Source organism: Manis javanica, chromosome 4 (assembly GCF_040802235.1).
Source record: "Manis javanica isolate MJ-LG chromosome 4, MJ_LKY, whole genome shotgun sequence".
Lineage (NCBI taxonomy): Eukaryota > Metazoa > Chordata > Mammalia > Pholidota > Manidae > Manis > Manis javanica.
In genome coordinates this window covers 177,986,608-178,009,002 of record NC_133159.1, presented here as the reverse complement: position 1 = coordinate 178,009,002, position 22,395 = coordinate 177,986,608, and the positions used below count along the sequence as shown (strand labels likewise).

Here is a 22,395-nt window from a genome sequence, read left to right as displayed (position 1 = left end):
ATTTTTATCACTGCTCTTTTACAGATGAGTTAGCTGAGACACGAAGAGGTTCACTGGCTAGTGTAAGGTTCTCATATAAAAAGTTAATAGTCGCAACCTCAGGCACATCTCACCCTCCTGAACTGTATTCGGGTCAGGGTGTCTGGGCCGGTGCCGTTGTGCCAGGGATGGGGAACAGGTCTCCAGTCTTGTCTGTCAGGATGTCTTGTGAGCTTGGCTGGTGTGGGTCCACCACTACTTTCCAGGTAGCGTGGAGAATGGGACAGTGCTGTGCCCCCTGCCATTACGTCTCCTCGAGTCTGACCTGCAAATGCCTCTTTGCAGGGGATCCAATCCTGCAGTTGTTGGAGAGCCGGAAGGGTGATCGCGAGGCCCAGGTGTTTGTGAGGCAGCGGCGACAGCGAGCCAAGCAGGCCTCCCAGCACCCCCCGCGGCCAGGGCAGTGACAGTGGAGGTTAGGGACAAGCTTTCATGGGAGGTCTGGGGTGTCCCCCATCACAGAGCAGCCCTCCAAATTGGCCTCACTCCAGAGGGCCCTGCCAGTATGGGATCCTAGCATGCCCTGTGGGCCTCCTGCCGGAGAGGAGTCCCTGGTGATGGGGCACCACTAGCAATATTTATATTCCTCCCTCCTTTCCCCCAACCCCGGACTCAGTGTTCTCGGCCAAATTCCAGCACCAGGGGGAGGGGGGGCAGCTCTCGGCATCTCCGGCCCCTGCTCCCCGCTCTGGGTAAAGCAGCTCTGGCAGAGCAGAGCAGGGTCTCAGCCATCTGTCTCCATGTGTGCCTATTCCTGCCATTTGCAGGGGCAGGGGGCAGGCTCCCTTGGGGCCCGGGCTGTGGGCACACAGCCTGACGGGGGAGAGGACCCTGCCAAAGATGAGGCTACAGCTGCCCTGGAGGGGAGGGATGCTGCCATAATGAAGGGAGCCTTGGTCCTCTCCTGCTGCCAGCACCACGCTGAGCCTAAAGCCAGGGACCTTCTGGCTCTTAAGGGGTGAGGAGTGGCAGACAGTGGGAGTGGCAGAGAGGGGAGCAAAAGACAAGACAGCTTGGTTAGTCATGTCTGTTGAGGACATCTCCCTTGGGCAGTACCTGCCACTTAGAAATGTTCTTAGCAAAAAAAAAAAAAACCAATCCATCACTTAGAAAACACACTGTTGGCCTGCACTGGGGCCCAGATTAATCAGACCATGCAAACCCCCTGTTCAGCCTCCAGGAGACCCTGAGCTTCCCCCCACCACCCTGGGGCCTAAGCCCACTCCTCATGTTACAGAGCAGGGGGACAGATGCAGAGGTAGCCGATGCTGGTATTTTGGCCAAGGTCTTCACACAGAATGCTACCAGGCCTGTCAGTTTCTGTGGCTGCTGCCCAGCCAGGGCCTGACATTCCAGGGGAAGCTCGCTGAGTGGGGAGCCTCCAAGGGGTGCAGGCTGAGGCCGAGTGGCTGCCCTAAACAGCAGGGCTTCGAGGGGCAGTATCCCAGCCCTGGAGAAGTAGCCTCAAAGCTTGGAGTCAGACAGGTCTACCTGTCATTCTAGCTGTGAAACCCTGGCTGGGTCAGTTAACCTCTCTGAGCATGTAAAACTACCATGGGGGGGGCAGGAGGTCAGATAAGATCATCCCCAAGTCTCCTTTCAGCTTTGAACCACTGAAACCCCCCGAATGCCCACTGGGTGTTTTTTCTCACACGCACCTAACAGGTCAGCTAAGAGCAGGGCGGGGAGGTGGTGGCCCCAAGGCTAGGACCCTCACCTCTCAGGGCCAGGAAGGCACGATACTCCTCTGGGGCCCCCCTTTTTTTTAATGCTTTTTTGAGAAGGCACAGTCTGTTCCTCTGGGGAACAGCTAGAGGCACTGTTGTCTTTCGGAAAAGTGACATCAGTTGCAGCTGATGACAGAGGTGGGCAGGAAGAGCTGTGGGGCCTGGGAAGTCTGTGTGTCCAGGGCTGAAGGTGCCCACCTCAGCAACCCCAGCCAGCCGGGCACAGAGCACTCCAGGTCTAGAAGCCTGGAGCCCCCTTTGGGCCTGGATGGTCCCAGGGAGTGGCCAGAACAGCCAGGTTGGCCCACTCACCATTCAGAGGCCCTCCCGGGGGCCCCACTCCCCCCCACCATGTAAACAAGCTACCACTGCAAGTTCGTATTTTATTTCCAATAGGTTTGGAGCTTTGTTTTTTGCATTTTTATAAAAAAAAAGTTTTCACTTAATTCATTGAAAGCCCTTTCGTGCTGGGCCCGAGGAGGGGGATGCTGGGCTGGGACCACACCCTTCCTAGCCCTCTTGCCCCTACCCCAGGCCCCCAGTGCTGGGACCGGGGTGGCTTCCCTCCACCCGCTCTGCCCTCCCACCCCTGCTGCATCTCTCTGTACAGAACAATTTTTAAAATGGAAGCTAAGACACAATATACATTGGACAGGCACACACACATGCACACGGGCGTCTGCTCCAAAAAGGGGCAGGACGTCAGCTGCACTCGGAGAGCACCAAGGAATGCATATGGAGCCCCTCCTGGCGAGGAGGGCAGGGTAGGAGCCCTGCCTTGGCCCTCACAGTCCCCATCTCCTCCCCACCAACTGCCCTGCTAGCTGCCGGGGGGTGGGGGTAGATAGCACGGAGGGCCGTGCCGGGTGGGAGGGACAGCGGAGGGCAGTGCCGGTAGGTGGCCCTGGGACCAGGAAGGCTGCTCTGGGAGCCCAGAGGGAGAGGGCTGACGTGGACTCCTGGCCTCAGAAGCCTGAGGTTCTTAGAACTCCCTGGCCGTGCCCCTCACGGAGCTTCAAGGCCCCAGGGTTGGGAGTGGGGCTGACCCCGCAGCTTCGGCCTGCCAGCCCTCACCGAGCACACACTTGGTCACCCAGGGGCTGGGCCGGCTCGGCCCTCAGCTCACTTCCTCAGGCCTCACGGCTGGGAGCCAGGTCTGCCCCCAGGCCTGCACCCCACTGGCTCTCGCCCTGGGTCGGGGAGGTGGGTGAGCAGGGTCTGCCCTGAAGGCTTGTCCCCTACCCTCAGCCCCTTGTAGCTGCCCACCCTTCCCTGCTCAGGCCCCAAGAAGTTAAAAATAGTTAATTCCTACATAAAAAAGGGAGAAAGATTCCCTGCCAAAGGCTGGTAGGAGAAGAAGGGACTTTGTCTCTGCAGTGGGAAAGGTAGAGAGAGTGGGCAGGGGAGGACTGCAAAATAGTTTTTTCTTTTAAAAAGTGCTTGGTAAGTCTTTTAAAGTGTGTGTCTATATCTATGTACAGATATACACACAGACACTGTTCACACACTGGCCGCCCACACATACCTGCACACATACAGAAATGCATACATATATAGAATCATATACATATACATACATACATACATACATACATATATATATATATATATTTATATATATATATACTTTAAAAAGTCCCAGGTGAGAAGATCTGAGCCAGGCCGGGGCCAGGCCTGCAGGGTCACGACTGGAGGGTGTGAGCCAGGCCAGGCTGGCAGACGGGGCACTCGCTGCCCTCAGCACAGAGCCCACACAGCACGGCATGTTGGCATGGCAGCACCGCTCGGTTCTGCTCCTGACACTTAAGGCATTTCACCGACTGCATGTGGAACACAGCCTATGGGGAAAGTGACACCTCAGTCACTAGCCGGCCTCCGTTTGATGGAGAGAGACCAGGAGCCGCCTCTGCTCTCACTTCAGCTCCCCTGGGACGAGGACAGAGGTGCAGAGTCAGCGTGTGCTCACAGCCCCCAGCTGACAAGTGGGAGGGCAGGGCTCTGACTGCTGGAGGCTCTTAACTTCCACCTCTGCGGCTCCGATCTGGGCAGGCTTTCCGTTGCCCAAAGGCTTCTGCCTCTCATCTCATTCCATCTACAGTGACCCTGGGTCCCTAAACAAAAACAGTGGGGCCTGGAGAGGACAGTGTTGTGTTTGAGGTTACATGGCCTCACAGTTACGGGCCTGGATGCCAAATGCCCATCAAAAGGAAATGCTCTTTCCACTGTGCCACGCTGCCCTGGGGACCTAGCAGGGCACCTAGGAATGCAGACAGAGTAGCCCTGGGGACCTAACCATTCTGGAATGTCTGCTGGTATATGCAGAGCTCATGGGAGGAGAAGCCGTCAGGATGCAACTTAAGGCCCAGGCATATGGTGCAGCTCAGGTCAGTACCTGCCCTCAGAAGTGCCAGGAGGGGCACTGACCCTATCCAACTCCAGCCTTCTCACCTGCTTGGGGTAATGTTCTCTTCCTAGACCCCCTCCAGCATGCCAGCATTTTGTGTTGGTCCAGCTGCTACGCAGAGGCTCAGAGGAGGGTGGCTGGCCCTGGACCCGTCAGAGTTCAAGCACTGGCTAAGGCCACTGTCCACCCCAACCCGATGTTCCCCTAACCTCCGGGACTGACCTTGTCCACTTGCTCCAGGTGCGCCCGCAACTGCTTCTGGAGGGAGTAGAGGGTGGAGAGGGAGAGAGCCTCCAGGTCAGAGAAGGCAGGCAGGGCCTGCGGGTCGGGGCCCGAGTGCAGCCGCTCCAGCTCCTCCTGCAGCTCCTTCACCTGACCCTCCAGCGCATCCCGCTGCTCCCGGGCCAGCTCACACTCGGCACCTGCGGCGCTGGCCCGCTCGCCAGCCTCCTCAGCCTCCTTCTTCCAGGCATCACAAGCCTGCGGGCCCAACATTCAGCACCTCAGCACGAGAGTCCCTGCCCCCTGCCCCCATCTCCAGGAGCCTGCGCGGGCCAGGTGGCCGGGTCAGCTGTGTGGGGAAGGGGGCAGGGAGGAGGCTGATGCTGCCTGCAGAGAAGAGAGGTTTCAGGACCTGCAAGAGACCTTCTGTGGGCAGGGAGGGGGCTGAGCCCAACAGAGCGGCAGGAAGAGCCAGGCTTGCTGGCCAGCACCTCCAGGGACAGACAGGATGTGGCTGGACAGAGGGCCCTCTCCGAACCTAGAGTCCTGGACCTGGCGCCCTGGAGATCAAGGCTTCTGGCGAGAGGCCAGTGGTATACTGTGGACCTAGACCAAAGAAGCCACTCACAGAGGGAGCTCCAGGCCTGTGACACCGGCCACCCCACCATTCCGACTACCAAGGCAAACGCCTTGGGGAGTTTCCCCAGGGGCAGGGAGCGAACAGAACTTCCTGCCGTTCTCCGGGACTCCTGCCCTTCCCGACCCCCTGCACCTGCTCTGTGTGAGATGGACTCAGGCCGGATGCCACCGGGCCCTGGGGAATGCCGGTGGAAGTGGGGCCCAGTACCTGCTTAGCCTGCTTCCAGGACTCCTCCCACTGCTTGATGGTGCCATTAGCTTCATCCAGCTCTTGCCGAAGTCGGGCCAGCTCAGCAGCCCCAGGCCCCGACAGGAAAGCAGGGGAAGTGCCCGGGGAGAAGCTTCCAGAGGCAAAATGCTCCCAAATGCTGCTGTTCATCCCATTCAGACCTGCCCCAAGAGGGAAGGAACATCAGAGCTCTGCAGGGCTGGGCCCTGTCCAGTGCTGCCTGGGACTTCAAGGGGCTATGCCGGGCTCCAGTAATGTTGGGCTGGGGAATTTCACAGGGACGTGTAGGTACCCTGGTTAAGTCAGACCTACTGCAGTGTCACCTGCTACTTATCAGCTGCCATTTCACATCTGAGTCTCAGCATCCTCATCTGTAAAGTGGGTTCCCATCAAAGGCCTCATGGTGGTTCAGGGGACTTGGGAAGTGCTGAGGGCAGCAGTCTGTGATCATGACTTGACTTTAAGGCTAGAGAGAGAGGAGCCTTTTTACACCCTGGTGTGAGGCGCACAGGAGATTTGGGAGGAAAGACATGGGCCAGAGCCTCTCAGAGCCTTTTATCTCCCAGATTCAGAAAGAGCTCAGGGAGCCCTGGGTCTGTCCCCCTTGTCTTATGATAAGGAAACGGAGATAAAATGTGTTGCCAAGAACCACACAAACAGAAAGTGGACTGGCGTCTGACTCCAAAGGCCGCCTCTGTCCAACAGGCCAAGCTGCACACCCACCCACACGCCCACCCACTCATTCAACAGATGTTATACTAATACCATGTGCTCCTGGCTCTGTGGCCCTCAGGAAAGCCCCTACCTTCCAGAGAGGGAGTCATATCTACCTCTGGCCTCATTCTGCCCACACATACCATTCTAATGACTTCTTTCTTAACCTTCTTTCTTAACCCAGCCAAAATGTCCCAGAACCAAATGGACTTAAGTTTGTTCTCCAAGCAACACAAACACACCTCTAATATAACAGACAGTGCCATCCCGTGTGGAGATGGTACGGTGGGTGAGGTGATCCACCCTGTCCCAGAGGCAGGGACTCAGGATCGCTACGCGGACAGGACGCAGTCCCAGCAGCTGGCTCTGCCCATACCGCTCCTCCACACTCGGGTGGCATTTTCCCTCTTAGACAGGAGCCACTTCCTCTGAGAAGGCCCTCTTGACTACGTTCTGGTTAGGTCCCCTCTAGAATTCTGGGTCACAGCACTCAGACCTATGATCTAATGTCTGTGCACCTCTGCCTTTTCTGGTAGACCACAGCTCCCTGTCAGAAATTGATTCTATAAAACTCTGCTCATTACACGGGGAAGGAATAATGTGCTTCCACTAAGAGCTATAGTTGAGATGCCTCCAAAATACGGGGCAAGTCAAACAAATGTGACACTAAGCATCGGAAGCTGACAGCATCAACATAAAACAGAACAGCCACCTTCAAACTGGAAACGTGCTAAGATATCGATGTACTGCCCTGACCTCCGGGGTGAGATGAGGGAAGGTCCCAAACCTGGTCAGAGCAGCAAAGGGTGACTCAGAGGTTGAGGCTCGGTGCGACCAGGATGCCCAGCGCCCCTGGGGGAGGAAGGTGAAGCAGCTGCTGTGCACTGAGAGGCGGTGGGCCGGGCACTGTGCCTAAGGTTTTCGATCTGTTACCTAGTGAATGTTCCCAGCAGGCCTCACACAGGAGATGAGCTCCCTGGCGGAGGCTGCAGGTCTCCATGCTGTGCTCCTAACCAGTATGATTTGATGGCCCCCCAGAACCCCTGGTCTGCATGATTCTAGTTCTGTGTTTGGCAAACAGCCTTCAGGGTGGAGCTGGGTCTCCCTGGAGCCTCTGCTTGCCAGGAAGGCCACCTGGAGCCAGGGGCGAACCTGTTCAGACTTTCCTCTTGCCCTCCTGTGACACTGGCTTTTGAGCCCACCTCTGAGAGCTCCGGGTGACTGGGCAGAAATACCACACTGGCATGAAGAGACCTAGGCCCTGGCAACCCTGAGGGCACTGCTTTTCCTCGTGCAAGACCCTGTGCACATCATTTATTTACTTATTATTTCACTGGACCCACACCACCACCTTATGAGGTGAGTGCTGCCATCACACCCACTTTACAGCAGGAGAAACCAAGGCAGAGAGGCCGTCCCCCATCTAGGTTCACACAGCTAAGGTAATCACAGATCAAGAGACCCGACTCACCTCCACACCCAGAGTCCCTGCCCTGAGCCCCGCTCTGCACTGCCTCTAGCTGTGGCCATGGTGGCCGAAGGCACTTTCCAAAGTCTGTGTTCCTGCCCCAGGTCTCAGAGAGCCACACAACCCTCTTACCCAAAGATCCATGTGATGCGGAGGTCCCCAAAAATGCATTTTCCGACTGGCTCAGGTGGCCCTGGGGCTGTTGCAGGAAATGTGAGGAGAGGCTGACGGGAGGGGATGGGGATGCTGAATGGAAGGAGGCAGAGCTACCCAAGGAGCCAGGGATGTTCACGGGTGCAGAGCTCTGCAGCAAACTGCCACCTGCAAGAGAGGCCCAGGAGGGGCGGCCGAGTGAGTGCAGGGCTGGCCGCCGGGAGCCGCCCAAGCAGAGCACTGCTCACCCGCCCACCACGGGCGCCCCTGTACCACCCTGCCTTCCCATTGCTTCATACCGATTGTGACGCTGCCTGGGTGAGGCACAGTGCTGTTGTCAAAAGTCTTCTCCAGGGCAGCCACCCCAAACTCATTCAGGTCCAAGTCGTCCAGGGCAGACTCTGGGGACAGAGCGGTCAGGGGTGAGGCTCCCAGCCTCCTGAGGGGCCGTGCAACCCCGGGGCTCTGGGCCTCTCCTCCTGGGCCTGGCTGCCCCTTGCTGCCCTTCTCCAGCGCCTCACACTCATGCTCAGTCCCACCCGAACCAGGCTCTCTAAAGCCTCTGCCTGTGCCAGGGATGCTCCTCTAACAGTTTTGTCTGCCCAGCCAAGTGCAGCTCAAATGGTTCTCCTTTTTGAAGCTTTCTGTGACAGTTCCAGGGAGGATCGAGTCTCAAGCCAGGGTCCCTGTCTCTGACAGAGACCTTGTCTCCTGACGTTACAGCTCGTATGTCTCACCCCTGAGCTGAGGGAAAGCAGGTCTCTGGGCCTTCAGTGGCCAACAGTTACTTGACAAAGGTCCCCTGCCCTCTGCTGAACTGGACTGGGAGGATAGGGACAGTGTCCCTCACTGACAGCAGGAATAACTTGTCTTCATCTCTGTCACCTCAGGGCCTACGGTAGGACCTGGCACAAAGTTGCGCCCATAAATGACTGCTGAAAGAGAAGAACAGTAGCTCCTAATGACAAAGAGAACAGTTGTGAGGATTGTTCTCGACACAGGAACACCTAGTGAGAGGATGAGCAGGAGCGGAATGACGTGCTGTGAAATGAGAGTGCACGCGTCCAGGAGAAGAGGCATCTCCTTCCGATTTGCACAAGAGCAAACTGGAAGACTATTTGCTCTAAGGGCTTGAGCTAGTCTTGGCCCTACACCTTGGGCTGATTTTTTTTCCCTTTAGCTCAAAGGGAAAAGGGCCCCAAGTACCCATCCACTGACCATCCCAAAACAGATGTCTCAAGTGGCCAGCATACACACTCTAGAGACCTAGGATCTCTGACTGCACACCCAGTCCTGGGCTTGACAACAGAAATGCTCTAATTACCTATGACCGACTCCACTGTGTCACTGGTTGGGTAGAAGGGCAGAGCATTTGCATTCATGCCAGGGACACTGCTGGTGCCGGCGGGGCTGGGGGGAGTGGCTGCCAGGCTGGAAGTGATACTAGAAGAGATGCTTGAGGTCAGGGGGCTGCCCACGGGAAGAATGCCCAGCATGTCCTGCAACGAGAGTGAGGAGGAAAGGCCATGGGATGCCCGCCCACAGAGGCCATGGTCAGGGGCTGGAGACAGGCTGGGTGGGGCAGAAGGAACTATGTGCCCCCAGCTCTCGTGCGGCTGTCCCCGTGCCCAGATGGGGCCCACCCACTTGACACCTTGTTGAGAGGCTGGAGATGGAGAGGTGTGGCTTGGAGGCTGCAGGGCCCACTCACCCCTTAAGCCCTGCAGTGGGGAAGGGAGAAGTGAGTCCAGTGCCTGGCACAGTATAGTTGCTCCATAAATACTTTTAAACTGACTGATGAGTAAGTCCAGGAGGTAAGGGGCTCCAGGGCCTGAACCCTACCCCCTCTGGCTTTAGGCCTACAACCCTCAGTCTGTGGGGAAAGCAATGCCCCCATTTCCCCCTAAAGCCCCCTGAGCCTACCCTATGCATAGCAGGTGCCAGGAAGGAGGAAGGAGCTGAGAGCTCTATACCTGTTTAGGCTGAAGCAGAGGCTGCTCTTGACTCCTGGGCTCTAGTGAGTGGGGTTTTAACTTGGCCTGAGAGAGAAAAGTCAGGGAGCAGGAGATGAATGTGGTGCTAAGGAGGGCCCCCGAGTCCAGGGGTCCTCCCAAACATCAATCTGCCAGGCTGAGGCTGCAGGTACCAGAGAGCGGGAAGATGCCAGACACCTGTCACGCAATCCCACTTCACCCACGTGGCCCTGTGCTGCCCCCCCACCAACCTTCCTCCTTTCCCTACTCTAGGCTCCTCTCCCTGGTGACCCCAAGCCTCAGATTAGCCTAGTTAAGGACCCCTCTGTCCTTCTCCCCAAGGCCTGGCACTTCATCAAGGCAGCACAGGGCAGGGAAAAGACTGGATATTGGGTCAGAGGACCAAGGAGAGAGTCCCTTCTCCTCTAGTAACTGGCTCTGTACACTGGGTGAGGTGCTCAGCCCCTCTAGCCTTCCTGTCTTCATCTGTAAAATGGGACAGCCTTACGAGCTCCGCTCAGTCTTGAAGAGGGCCTGCTAGTCCCATCAAGCTCCCCGTAGCTAGGCCAGCCCTCCAGGGCTTCTCCTGCCCCATGCAGAAGGCTAACCTCACTGGGCTGCCTCTCTCATCCCTTACCTGGCATTTGAAATTTTTCAGGTACTCAGCTCCCACCTGGTCTTCCCTCTCGAAGCCAGGAGCCTTTTTATAGCTGCCAGGGGCAAGGCCAGACTCCCCAGGGAAGACAATGCCTTCCAGGTTCGGGGGCTTCCTGATGGAGCCCGGAGGGGAGCCACACAGGTTAGATGGGCTGCCTAGGCTGCTGTTTCTACAGAGGAGCTGCAGAGAAGGGAGGGAGTGGACCAGTGGGCAAAATGCCCATCCTCCATTCCCTCCTCAGAGGGTGGTGATTCTTCAGCAAGGGGCTCAGTTCCACTTTTATCTGCAATGGTCAGCAACCACCACCCAGGGACCCCAAATCTCCTGAGGGAATTGTGTGTATGGGGTGTGTGACAGGTGGCTTTGTCCCTTCTACCAGCTCTTCCAAGGCTCCAGGAACACAGTTCCCCAACCCTCACCAGATTTTGATAGAGAAAAGAACCCTGGGACAGAAAGGGCAGAATCCCTTGGCCTGAGGCCAGACACCAGGGCCTCCTTCCCAGGCACAGGCTGAGAGGGTATAGAGGGTATGGTGAGCAAGTGAGACGGATGTTGGCTCCTGGGTAGGCATGGTGCCCACCCACCCCCTGGACAGGCACGTACAGCACTGAGGTCAGGGGCATGCGGGCTGGAGGGGCTCACGGGCACCGAGTCTCCGGCAGCAGATGGCATGTACAAGACAGGACCTGGCTGAGTGGGGCTGGACACAGCTGAGGAAGGCTGTAGGTCGTCACTCAGGGGTGGCTCTGCAAAAGACGGGGGCAGGGTGTCAGCAGGCTCCCGAGCCAGCTCTGTCCCTCCAAAAATGTATCTGGGTCTCTTTCAAAGGAGACCATGCATCCGCCTATAAAGGGAAAGCTCCTATCTTATTTCTACTAATACCATGTACTACACATTTGCTAGAAGTCCGATGATTAGTATTAATGGTGAATCTTCACAATGACTGGGAGATACAAGCAATATCAAGGTCTCCATTTTACAGATAAGGAAACTGAGGCTCAAAAAGGGAAGGTGAACCTCCCAAGGTGACAGAGCTAGGGAACAGAAGAGCTAGGATTTGAACCCCAGTGTGCATGACTCCAAAGTCGGAGCCATTAGTCATCTCTCTGTGCGGCCCCAACTGGAGGTCCCAGTGCCACTGCCGGGAACCACCTGTGTCGAGATGCTGCCCACCTCAGGCTCTCAGCTGATTTTGCACTCTAATCTCAAAGACAAGGCCAGAGCCTGGGAAGAAGTTAAGAAAAACCAGAGCAGCAGCTTGGGGTAGACACAACTTTTGAGTTCCATCTCTGAGATTGGCAGGGCTGATCTAGAGTGCAGGTGGGATGAGAGCTACAGCGTCCGGCAGTTAGCTATGAACTGCGTGGGTTGTTCGGCACTTGGCACGTGGCTGGCCTGAACTGGAATGTGCTAAAGCTATTCAAATGTGCACCAGAGTTCAAAGACTTAGTTTGAAAAGGAAAACATCTTGGTAACTTTTTATATTATTTTCCAAATAATGTCATTTTATATTGGGTTAAATAAAAATATAGTTAAAATTAATTTAAGCTGTTTCTTTTGCTTCTTTTCCCATGTGGTTACTAGAAAATCTAAAATGATGTAACAGCGGAGTCACATTGCTTTGACTGGGTGTAGTTCAATCAGCAAAGCGGAGTGCCGTGTTCAGTTAGGGGTGTCTGCCCCAGGTGTGGCGCAGGACGGCCGCCGGGATCTGCCTTGCCGGCTCCGGAGGGCGCCTCACCCCGCCTGGGACTGTGAGTGCCTGACCAGGAGTGCAGTCCCTGCTCTGTCACGACCTTGGAAGCCCCAGGGCTTTGAGGCCAGCTCCAGAGATGTGGCGGCGGGTGGGTAGGATGCAACTTCCAGTAGGGATAGAACCTGCTGCTGGCTGACAGATGAGGGGCATTCCCTTGACTGAGCCTGAGCAGAGGGGGAAGACGGGGGTCAGTGAGGGGGCAACGGCCCAGGACAATGGGAACAGCATACGTTCTACATGGGCGAAGGCGCAGAAAGGTCCTCGGGGACAGCTGCCCGACTGCTGCATGTCGTTGCACTTGGTGGATTTATAGATCTGCAGGGGCAGAGGAGAGCAGAGGCATGTCAGGCTTAACCAGAAATGGATGCCTTCAGCAATGGCTGGATTAGCCAAGTGCTTGCCTTTCTCCTCCCTATTCCATGCCACTTCCTAGTCTCTCCCTACCAACTTCTTATTCCAACTCCTGAAGCACATTGCCACCCCCATGCCAAAGATGCCCTCCTTTCAGGACCGACCAACCCTGACCCAGCCCTCACAAAGGGGTCCTCTCCGTGCTGCTCTCCACTCGGGGTCTTGGCTGGGGCTGTGCTCTGCAAACGTGCCTTTGGGCATTCAAGAAGCCAAGATCACAGGCAGCACCTACCCACCCCAGGGCACCCTGGGTGGGATCTATGTTGGGTCTCACTTCCCACCCTGTTGTCTGTAGCCTGTGTATGTTGGTTTTTGTCCACGTGTCTATCCCGGGGTGTCCCAGGCTCCACAGAACCAAGAGCAGGGACAGCATGTGCCCCTATGTACCCCGTATCAGATCTTAGCATACTGGTATGGGCCAGGGCCACACCAAGGAACCACCGGGCTGGGAAACTACATCAGGGAGGCTGTTGGTACCCCAGGTTCTGATCTGGAACAAGCAGCTGGAAGGGGCTTTCTTATTTTACATATCCTGTTGTCACTGGATTGTAAACACTGCAAGCAGAGTAAAACCCAGAATGGCCAGGTCACCATGCCCAGCCCATCCCTTCCCTGTCAGGAGGCCCGGGGGAAACGACACTGGAAGCAGAGGGCTGCTTGGTGAATGTGGGCTCAGAACAAGGGAAGTTGCCAAATTAGGGTACAGGGATTCTTTAGGCACTGCCTGGTAAGGAGCCTGTGGCTACAAATCCCTCTTCCCAAAAAAGGATCTATTAAGCCACCCACACCCTTGAAGGGCCTCAGGCCCTGCTCCCAGGCCCACCTCTGGGTGGAACTGCTGCTCCGTGCGGGTGTGGCAGTACTGGCAGGTGTCTCCATTCTCGCACTTGCCGGGGTCTCCCCACTCATCCCCATGTTTTACGTTCGGACATGGAGACGACCTGGTCCAGTGAGTGGGTGGGGTCAGATGGATACAGGAGAGAGATTAGGATCTGGGGGACACCAACTAGATTCCTGTTCAGGGCCCCTTTCTGATCTTCCTGCTTTGCACAGCCAGGCTCAGAAATAGAAAAGATCAGCTGCAGACCGAGTGCTTTACGGGGCCAGAAGCTGGGCGTTGCTTCTTTGGCCCAGCCTGGGTGCATCACCAAGGACAATGTCCTGTTCCTTTCAACCAGATCCTCCCAAGCACTATGCAGCCCAAGGAGAATCACGCTTCCCCCATGATGGCTTTGCCCTAGGAGATGTCCCATAGATCATCTGACTCAATATCCTCATTTCACGCCAGAGGAGGATCTAGGCTGGCTCCCCATCATTCAGCTTCTCTGTCTCCTCCCTTTGTGCTTGGGCCCTGCAATCCTGTGATTCCCCAGGGCTGGCCTCCCTTAAGAACAATGGAAAAGCCCCCACCACAATCCTGTCCGACACCCTTCCCTCCCACGGCTAGCCTGCCTGGCCCAAAGACCTGTATTTGTGTTTCCGGGGGCTCCGTCGCCGGTCCTTGCTGTTGTGGTAGTAGGGGCAGGCATAACCCTGGCGGCACAGCCGAGGGGGCTTCTTGCATGGCTCTGTCTTATAGTTTCCCAGCACGTAAGCAGTTTCTGCACAGGGGCCAGGTGGGTAGGGTGGGAAAAGGGAAAGGAGAAGCCACTTGGGAAGGGTCCAGGAGCTGAGGCATCTATGGGGGGTGGGAACAGGACCACTGCCTCGTGGGCCAGCAGCCAGACTGAGGCCCTGCACAGATGCGAGGAGGACCCGTCCCTCACTGGAGACTCTCGGAGCTCACACGGTAAGAGGGCATCCTCAGGAAGGCTGAGAACACATGCAGGTGTATTTATGTGCACGCATGAGTACGTATGGTGAAAGCCCCGAGGGATTTGGGGGGCCCCTGGGGTGATCGAAGTAGGGCAAGGTGTGTCTGGAGAAACTGCCCAGAAGTACCCCTGAATGATGGAGCCATGGTTGGCTGGATTTAAGGTAGGATGAGGGGCGAGCACCTCCCAGCAAGAGGGGGTGGCTTGGGTTGGAGGAGGTGGTAGGTGGTGGTAAGCCAAGTCCTTAAGACAGCTACGGGCAGGGGAGAGAGGAGACATGTAGCAGGAGGGGGCGTGCATCAGTGCAGCCACATTTACCTTGCCACCGTGGCTCCTCACTGAGGATTTTTTCTATCATGGCGTGGCTGGCAGCCCCAGCTGACTGGCCCTCTATGCTGCCCTCTACTGTGGTCTGTCCATTCTGCAAGGCCTCCATGGCCTGGAGCTCCCTGGGAGAAGAGGACAGGACAGGACAGAGCGAGCTTGGAGGGGACATGAGGATGAAGGAACTAGAGTGCCAGCCCTGTATTGTGTATTCTCACCACCTCAGCAGCCAGGCTCCTACCCCAGCCCACGACCATCGCCCAGTGAGGCATCCAGCCCACCTGATGTCGTAGACAGGGGAGCGCAGGTCATGGGGGCCATGGGCAAAAGCACAGTGTAAGCCGTTTTTGGTGCAGTTGCCTTTAGAGTCTGTCTCGTGGATGCAGATTCCAGTTTTGTAGTAGCGCAGGTGGTACCTGCGCTCAGTGTCCCCTGTAGTCCTGTGCAGGAACGGGCACCTGAAACATGTCAGTGACAGGGAGGGTCACTTACCTTTGCCCCATGCAGCCTGGGCTACCAGCCCCTGGCCTTTCCCTACCTGATGAAGGCTTGCCCCACGGCCCAGGGGATGCACTCATGCTGGGTCAAGGAGGCAAGCAGCAAGGAGCCCTGCTGTGCCAACAGAACCACCCCACCCTGCCAGTCGGGCGCTGGAGCCTGACGGGGCCAACAGGGCCTGGCAGTCGCACTGAGGCCTGTTCAGCAGGTGCTCTCCAAGCCTCCTCAGCCAGGGCCTGGCTGGGCTGAAGAGAAGGTCCAGAGGGGGGCGATCCTGGGAGAATAAATGCCGCCCATATCAGGGTCCTCAGAGAAGTAACCGCATGAGCAGCATGTCCCCTATAGCCAAGAGTGTCATTAGGCCACAGGAGGGGCCAGCAAGCCTCTGACTTCTGGGAGAAAGAAGTGCCAGTACACGGACAATTCAGTGAGTTGCACCCACAGAACCCCAGCAGTGCCTCCTATCACCACCTCTGTAAGGTGACACCAACAAGCAGGGTCAATGAATGGTCCCTCCCAGTGATGTTCCTGGGTTTGCCACCTCCTTAGGTTTGTTGTTTGTATTAGACTGTCCCTTCACAGAGCTTGTGGTAAAATATTTAGGGTCAGCAAAATCGGGAACTGGAAAGGCTGTCTCTGGACAGCTAGCCTCACTGGGGACTGCATCGGATGGAGTGGGTTGTGGCAGGCTGGGGAAAGGGTCCTTGTGACTGCCGGGGACCATGACAGAAGGCCAGGGGAGCCACTTTGGTTCAGATATGGCCTTTAGCAGAAGAAAAGCCTATGTAGGGTTTCCCAAAAGTGGGAAAAGGATAAGAGGCCTCCCACAGAGAATGGGGGGTCTGAGCCCAGGTGCAAGCCACAGGAAAATTGGCCAGGCTTAGAAGTCCTCCCAAAAGTAGCCTCTGATTCTGCCTGGCCTACTCTTAGGGCACATGACCCAGGAGACGTGGGCTTCTCTGAGGGCAGGCTGGGAGGCTGAGACTCACTCGTCGCCCTCCGGGCAGAGGCCCGTGGCCTCATCGTACTTGGTGCAGTAGACGTCGGGGCTGTAGTTGAAGGTGCCGTCCCGACGGCGGATAGACCGGCGGCGTCGCTGGTTCACGAAGTGCCAGTGGAAGCAGGTGTAGGGCCGATGCTGAGTGCATTTGTGTTGCACAAAGAGAGGGCACTGCTCTGTGCGGAACTCCTTCAGGTACCTGTGAGGAGAGTCCCATGCAGGGGTGGGCCAGATCAGAGAGTTTGGCCTCTTGCTTCCCAGCCACCAAGTCCCCTGAGGGCCCTGCTGTGGGGTGCTAATTCCACTGGGACATCAGAAGAGGCCCAGAAAAAAGGCTGGACCTTAGCATTTGGGTTTTTTCCAATACCCAGGTCCCAAGCCCAGAATGAAGGGCAGGAAGCATAGACCACAAGGGCCGTCTGCGTCAGCGGTCTGGCATGGTGGCCAGTGGAGGGCCTAATCAGTGGCTTGGTCCTCTGGGCCCTCCCTGAGGTTTCCTGGCTAGCCACTGATCACAGGCAAAGGGCTGCAAACAAGAGCATGAGGAGCCTCCCCCAAACTTCCTTTGAGTTCTCTGTTGCCCAAATCTGCTTACCGATTCCTAAAGGCCTCACATACCCCAAGAGCAGGGCTGGGCCTCCTGGCTGAGGGCTGGGGAGGCTGCTGCGTTAGAGCCGAAAGCCTAAGTCACAAGACACCCCCTGGGGCCACTGATAGTTAATTACTGTCCTGTCTGCCTACCTCTCCCAGAAAGGAAGTGCATTTCTTTTTCATTCCCTCAAGCCCTAACAATGCAGGGAACAAATGGCTTAATAGAAGGCATTTGAGACTAGTGAGCAGGAAGATGGTTCTAGAAGGTGCAGAAGGTTGTATGCAGAAAGGAGTGTGGAGGGAGGAACAACATGACTTGAAGCAACTGTCAGGCTTAGAGCAGTGACTGGAGCTGGAGGGCCCAGGACAAAGGCGACGGTTTTGCTTGTGTGTCTCGTGCCAGAATCCTTTGGGTCTTATTAGTCTGGGAATATGGAAGGTGTGGGGACAGGTACGTTCAGGGCTGAGATCTCCTAGATGGGTTTTCTGTAATGCTAAGACAAATGCTGAAAAATCTTCTTGGCCTTGAAGTGTGAAGTGTCCAGGTGTGTATACTGGGTGTGGGTGGTGGTGGTGGGAAGGAGCTGGGAACCTGAGGAACACAGAGCGGGGTTTAAGGGGCAGTGAAGCTCCCCTAAATAGAGTCCTGCTGTTTATCTGGCATCTAGTCACTGAGCACTAGTCTCAGTACAGGCACTGTGGACACTGATGGGAAGAAGCAGGTCCCTGTCCTTAGGAAGCCCACATTCTCAGAGAACAGATACGCCAGCAACAGGAAGAACCAATCTTATGTGAGGAAAAGGGTATGAGGGAAAGTTTGCTCAGGGTTCTTTGGGAACCCAGAGTAAGGATCCTTGACCCAGGCTGGGACAGAGGAAGGAGGAAGACAAGAGGTGCTAATGAGTGAAGAATACAGGAGGCTGTTCAGCCAAAGGGAACAGTACGAGCTTAGAAAAAGAGTACGTCTGCACATCATTCATCATGAGGAAAATGCAAGCAAAACCACAATGAGAAATCACCTCACACCAGTCAGAATGCCCACTATCCAAAAACAGGAAATAACAATGTTGGTGAGGATGTGGACAAATGGGATCCCTCCTGTGCTGCTGGTGGGGGTGTAAACTGGAACACAGTGGAAAGCAGTATGGAGGTTCCCCAAAAAACTAAAAACAAATATCATTCGACCCAATAATTCCACTTCTAGGAATTTACCCAGAGAAAACAAAATCTCTGATTCAAAAGATATATACAACCCTATGTTTATTGCCACATTATTTACAGTATTCAAGATATGGAAGCAACTTAAGTGTCCATCAATAGCTGAATGGATAAAGATGATGTGCTACATTTACACAACAGACTATTTTTCAGCCATAAAAAAGGAAATCTTGCCACTTACAACAACATGGATGGACCTAGAGGGTAGTATGCTAAGTGAAATGAGCCAGGAGGAGAAAGATGAATGATTTCACCTATTTGTGGAATATAAAAACAAAGCAAAGCAAAATGAACAGAATAGCAGTAGACTCACAGACCCTGAGAAGGGACTGGGATGCCATGGGGGAGGGGTTGGGGAGGGTGAAGGGGATAAAGGGGCATAAAATTATCAGTCATAATATTAAGTTGGTCACAGGGATGGTAGTACAGCATGGAGAATATAGCCAATAATTCTCTAACATCTTCCTGTGTTGACAGTCACTGCACTAGTGGGGGTGAGGACTTAATAATGTGGGTAACTGTTGAATCACTGTGTTGTATATTTGAAACCAATGTAAATTGTGCTAACAATACATCGATTTAAAAAAATGACAACAAAACAAAACAAAACACCATGAAAAGATGGACAAAAAAAGAAAGAAAAAAATAAAAAGAATTATGTGTGGGTCCAAGAGCTACAAGTACCTTTGTGAGATGTTGAGCGGCTAGGAAAGAACTGCAAAGGGGAAATGAGGACAGGTGAGGTGCAGAAGGAGCCAAATTTCAGGCTATCATCTCCCAGCCCTGTGCACATTCTGAGACACTGGCAGAGGCCCGGCAGACCTTCCAGGGCTGGGTGCTCTTGTGTCCCCGGCGTTGGACTTCAAAGTCTTTCTCCTTGTCACCCTCTGTGTGGTTATACAGAAAGCTGCCCCTCATGCTGCCCACAGGTACAAACCTTGGCACTAGCTGGGATGCCCATCCCCTAGACTTCTAGGCTGACCCTCCTCGGCCCTGGCTCTGGATGTACTCGGAGACTGACTCAGGAGGTAAGAGGTGAGAAATGCGAGGACGAAGCTGAGCCCAGAGCCAGGAGTAGAGAAGAGCCAAGAGTGGTGAGGGCTGTCAAATTAAATACAAGATACCCAGTTAAACTGTAATTTCAGATATTTCATGGGACATATGTATACTAAAACATGATCCATCATTTGAAATTCCAATCTAACAAGCATCCTGTATTTTATCCTCTAAATCTGGCAACCCTAAGAACTGGTGCCTGTCTGCTTGGTCTCAGCGCCTCCATGAAGACCAGGGGGACAGTCAGGGGAAGAACTCTAAGATGTGGTCACCCTGACTCTAGGCAGCCTGTCTTTCTGAAGAAAGAGAGGTCCTGGCGAGCCTGCTTCCTTGGGGCAGCCATGTCCACAGTGCTACATGCAGATGCCAGGGCTCCACAAGGGCTACAGTTGGCAAGGATGCCACAGAGAAAGACAGACATAGAGGTAACAAATTACCCATTTAAGCCTCTTCATTTCCACGTCTGCTGCTGTGGCTCAGGGACTTGGTACCTTTTTTTTTTATATCATTAATGTACAATTACTTGAACATGATTGCTAGACACCCCCCATTATCAAGTCCCCCCGCCACATACCCCATTGCAGTCACTGTCCATCAGCGTAGTAAGATGCTGTAGAGTCACTACTTGTCTTCTCTGTACATACGGCCTTTCCGTGTCCCCCACCCCCACATTATGTGTGCTGATCGTAATGCCCTGTTTTCCGCCCTCCCTCCCCAGTCCCTTTCCCCTTGGTAACTGTCAGTCCTTTCCTGGGTTCTGTGACTATGCTGCCACTTGGCACCTTTAACAAACTGGAATCCTTCCTTCCAGCCTCTCCCCTGTCCAATTCATGCTGCACAGTGCTCATTAGTCTTCCTACAGCCCAAATTTAATTCTCATTTTAAAAAGTCTTCAGTAGCTACCAGTAAGCACCAACTACTCAGCCTGGCATTCCAGCCCCTACATATCTGGCCCAATGTCCTTTTCCTGCCTTGTTCCCCTTGATTCTGCTCCATTCCAGCTGGTAGAACTGGAGTCCTTGGTATCTTGTCAACAGAGCCCTAACTTCCCTGCCTTTGCTCACGTGCCCTTCCCTACCTGCAGAAATCTCTGAAGACTGAGTTCAATGGTGATGAGTCCTCTCATGCGACCACCTCCACAAAGCCTGCCCTGGCCTCTCCCTGTGCTCCCTTCCTGCCCTTGTCCTCCGCTGAGAGTTAACATCTTTAAGTTTTTACAGCACTTTCTTTTGATATTTCTTATAGCCCTTATCCTACATTGCATATTAATATATACATTTTTCTCTACTAGATTATAAAGTCCTTGATGGCAAGCAAGAACCCAGTACAACGACAAAGTTTGCTGAATGAATACAAGACATAAAAAAATCTCAGAAAAGGCAAAGTCCACAAAACAATACCAACAGTCTCATGATGCCACCAGCAAGCAAAGCATTGAGACTGGAAGCCTAATCCCATCTCCATGTGAAAAGCCCTACCAAGCAGGAGACGCTGAACTCAGCAGATAGGGGAACTCAGCAGATAGGGCGGACTGTTGCACTGAAAAGCCCCTCAGGAGATGGGGCCAAATGACTGAATCTTAGGCCAGCAGAGAACCCACTTTCAACCAATTATAATCAGATGAGAGAAACTTTTAACATTTTGCTTAAGTCATTAACTGAACTGTACATTCCACTACCCAGGAACCAAAGTGTTTGGTTAGAATTCCCCATTCTCCATCTTCCCCTCCAACCTTGTATAACCAGAATGCACTGCCCAGAAGGCAAGGAGAAAACCACTTGGAAATCACTCTTCTCTATTTTCATAGATTGAAATGAAACACAAATTTTCAATGGAAATGCACAACTGCCTCTGTAAAGCTCCACTCCATCTTGCCATTTAAAGGCTTGAAATCACAATCTAAAAAACTAAAGCTGAGACTCACTCTTCAATTCAACCAGCTCAGCTCTCAAGAAACCCAAAAAGTCCTGGTGTCTAACCAAGGAGAGAAGAGCCACCAACCACTTCTCTCCTCCACGATCTGGGGAAGGCATGGGGCCAAAGGACTGAATTCTTCACACTCCCATCTCCCAGGAAGACCGGCACTTAAGCATAAAAGCCAATGAAAACAGACTAGCTTCGAATAGCGACCTACTATGGCCAAGATGGGTCAGAAACCATGCAGACCCTGAGTAAATAAGAGCCCTGTCAGAGAGACCCACACCTTTGGGCAGCAGAAGGGCTGGACAAAGCTTAGAGGGACACTGGCTGGTCAGGGCTTCACCTGGACCACTGAGCAGCACCTTCATGTCTGTCCTGCTGGGGGCGGACTCTCAATCAAAGCCATCTTTCACTCCTTTTTAGCACATCACATTAATTATCCTGTTAATGGTTTACTTACAAATGTTAAAAGATTATTATGAAAGTTAACACGCCCACTTACAAAAAATTTGGAAAAGGGAGAAAAGGACAAAATGACCCTTGATCTCACAGCTAATAATGTTAGCCTTTTGGTACACAGTTTCCCAGTATTTTTACAGGTAGGATCATAATAGATCATGTTGCTAAACTGCTTTAAAAACTTTTAATACTTTTCTATAAAAACGTTTAAAATCAAATACAAAGCACGTTGTTTTAAAAAATTAAATAATACTTCAATTTATTGGATTTTTCCAAATAATGTTGAACATTTATTGACTATTTCCCCAAATTCTAAAAACAGCAAAAACCAGGCTTCTTGAAATCTAAATTCAATCACTTACCCGCTAAACCAACAGTGATAACATGTAAGGAATTCACAATAAATTCAGTAAATTATTTCACTCTTAAGGAGATACTAAATCAAGTGCTAAACTGCCACCAGCTCAATTTCCAGATAAAACTTTAAGTTTTATTCCAAGTGGTCTCACATAATGGATTTATGAGTTTGAGTGTTTTACTCTCTTCTGGGGAGGAGAATGAGAATTTGAACTGAATAAACTAAAAAGTATTAGTGATGACTGTCAGAAAAACTATGTCAGTTCAGAGGCCATGGAGTGAAAGGAGCTGGTATTTTAATCCATATCTAGTTCACCACTGCTTCAAGAATAGTGTTTTAACACAGTCTCACTGTAATGCTAGGCCTGGTGCTAATGACCAACCCCTCCCCCCATAAACTCTAGAGCAGGGTCAGCAAACCTTTTCTATAAAGGACCAAATAATATTTCAAACCTTTAAGGCCAAGAGGCCAAACTGAGGATACTGTGTAGTACTTACAATAATGAGAGAAAACAAATTTCCACATATTTTTATTGATGAAATTAAAATTGTAACAATAATTGGCTATAATCTTTGGTAGTACAGGTATGCTCTTAAGAATGGATATGGCCGGGGTGGGGGCAGAGATAACATTTACAATGTTAGGGGTCCCTTTCATCAAAATTGATTACAAATGTTCATCTGTTAATGCTGATTCCATAATAATACGATTCTACATATTTCATCTTTGAAAGTTGTCTTTTCACATAGATATTGCCAAGCGCA

General features: G+C 53.4%; 2 protein-coding genes across 16 annotated transcripts in view; one reads left to right on the top strand and one right to left on the bottom strand.

Annotated features, from left to right (window-relative positions):
- The window catches only part of UNC13D (unc-13 homolog D), a 35,039-nt gene extending 13,522 nt beyond the window's left edge, over positions 1-21,517 (top strand). For 3 of the 9 annotated variants that reach the window (XM_073235932.1, XM_073235930.1, XM_073235937.1), the window contains one exon: positions 4,242-4,386. In XM_073235932.1, the coding sequence (XP_073092033.1) occupies positions 4,242-4,378 (137 nt within the window). In that variant the 3' untranslated portion in view covers positions 4,379-4,386. Of the gene's footprint in view, positions 1-324; positions 2,213-3,402; positions 3,522-4,241; positions 4,387-8,485; positions 8,927-20,185 lie in introns of those variants that run through there. The other 6 variants (XM_073235939.1, XM_073235933.1, XM_073235934.1 and 3 more) reach the window with 5 other exon arrangements.
- The window catches only part of UNK (unk zinc finger), a 32,133-nt gene continuing 11,873 nt past the window's right edge, over positions 2,136-22,395 (bottom strand). For 4 of the 7 annotated variants that reach the window (XM_017674751.3, XM_017674742.3, XM_036996937.2 and 1 more), the window contains 15 exons: positions 16,019-16,228; positions 14,813-14,989; positions 14,526-14,656; positions 13,859-13,994; positions 13,217-13,334; positions 12,213-12,297; positions 10,830-10,972; positions 10,206-10,406; positions 9,569-9,634; positions 8,920-9,094; positions 7,895-7,996; positions 7,575-7,763; positions 5,240-5,421; positions 4,393-4,650; positions 2,136-3,604 (listed from right to left, as the gene is read on the bottom strand). In XM_017674751.3, the coding sequence (XP_017530240.1) occupies positions 3,449-3,604; positions 4,393-4,650; positions 5,240-5,421; positions 7,575-7,763; positions 7,895-7,996; positions 8,920-9,094; positions 9,569-9,634; positions 10,206-10,406; positions 10,830-10,972; positions 12,213-12,297; positions 13,217-13,334; positions 13,859-13,994; positions 14,526-14,656; positions 14,813-14,989; positions 16,019-16,228 (2,329 nt within the window). In that variant the 3' untranslated portion in view covers positions 2,136-3,448. Of the gene's footprint in view, positions 3,605-4,392; positions 4,780-5,239; positions 5,422-7,574; positions 7,764-7,894; positions 7,997-8,919; positions 9,095-9,568; positions 9,635-10,205; positions 10,407-10,829; positions 10,973-12,212; positions 12,298-13,216; positions 13,335-13,858; positions 13,995-14,525; positions 14,657-14,812; positions 14,990-16,018; positions 16,229-22,395 lie in introns of those variants that run through there. The other 3 variants (XM_017674765.3, XM_017674783.3, XM_036996938.2) reach the window with 3 other exon arrangements.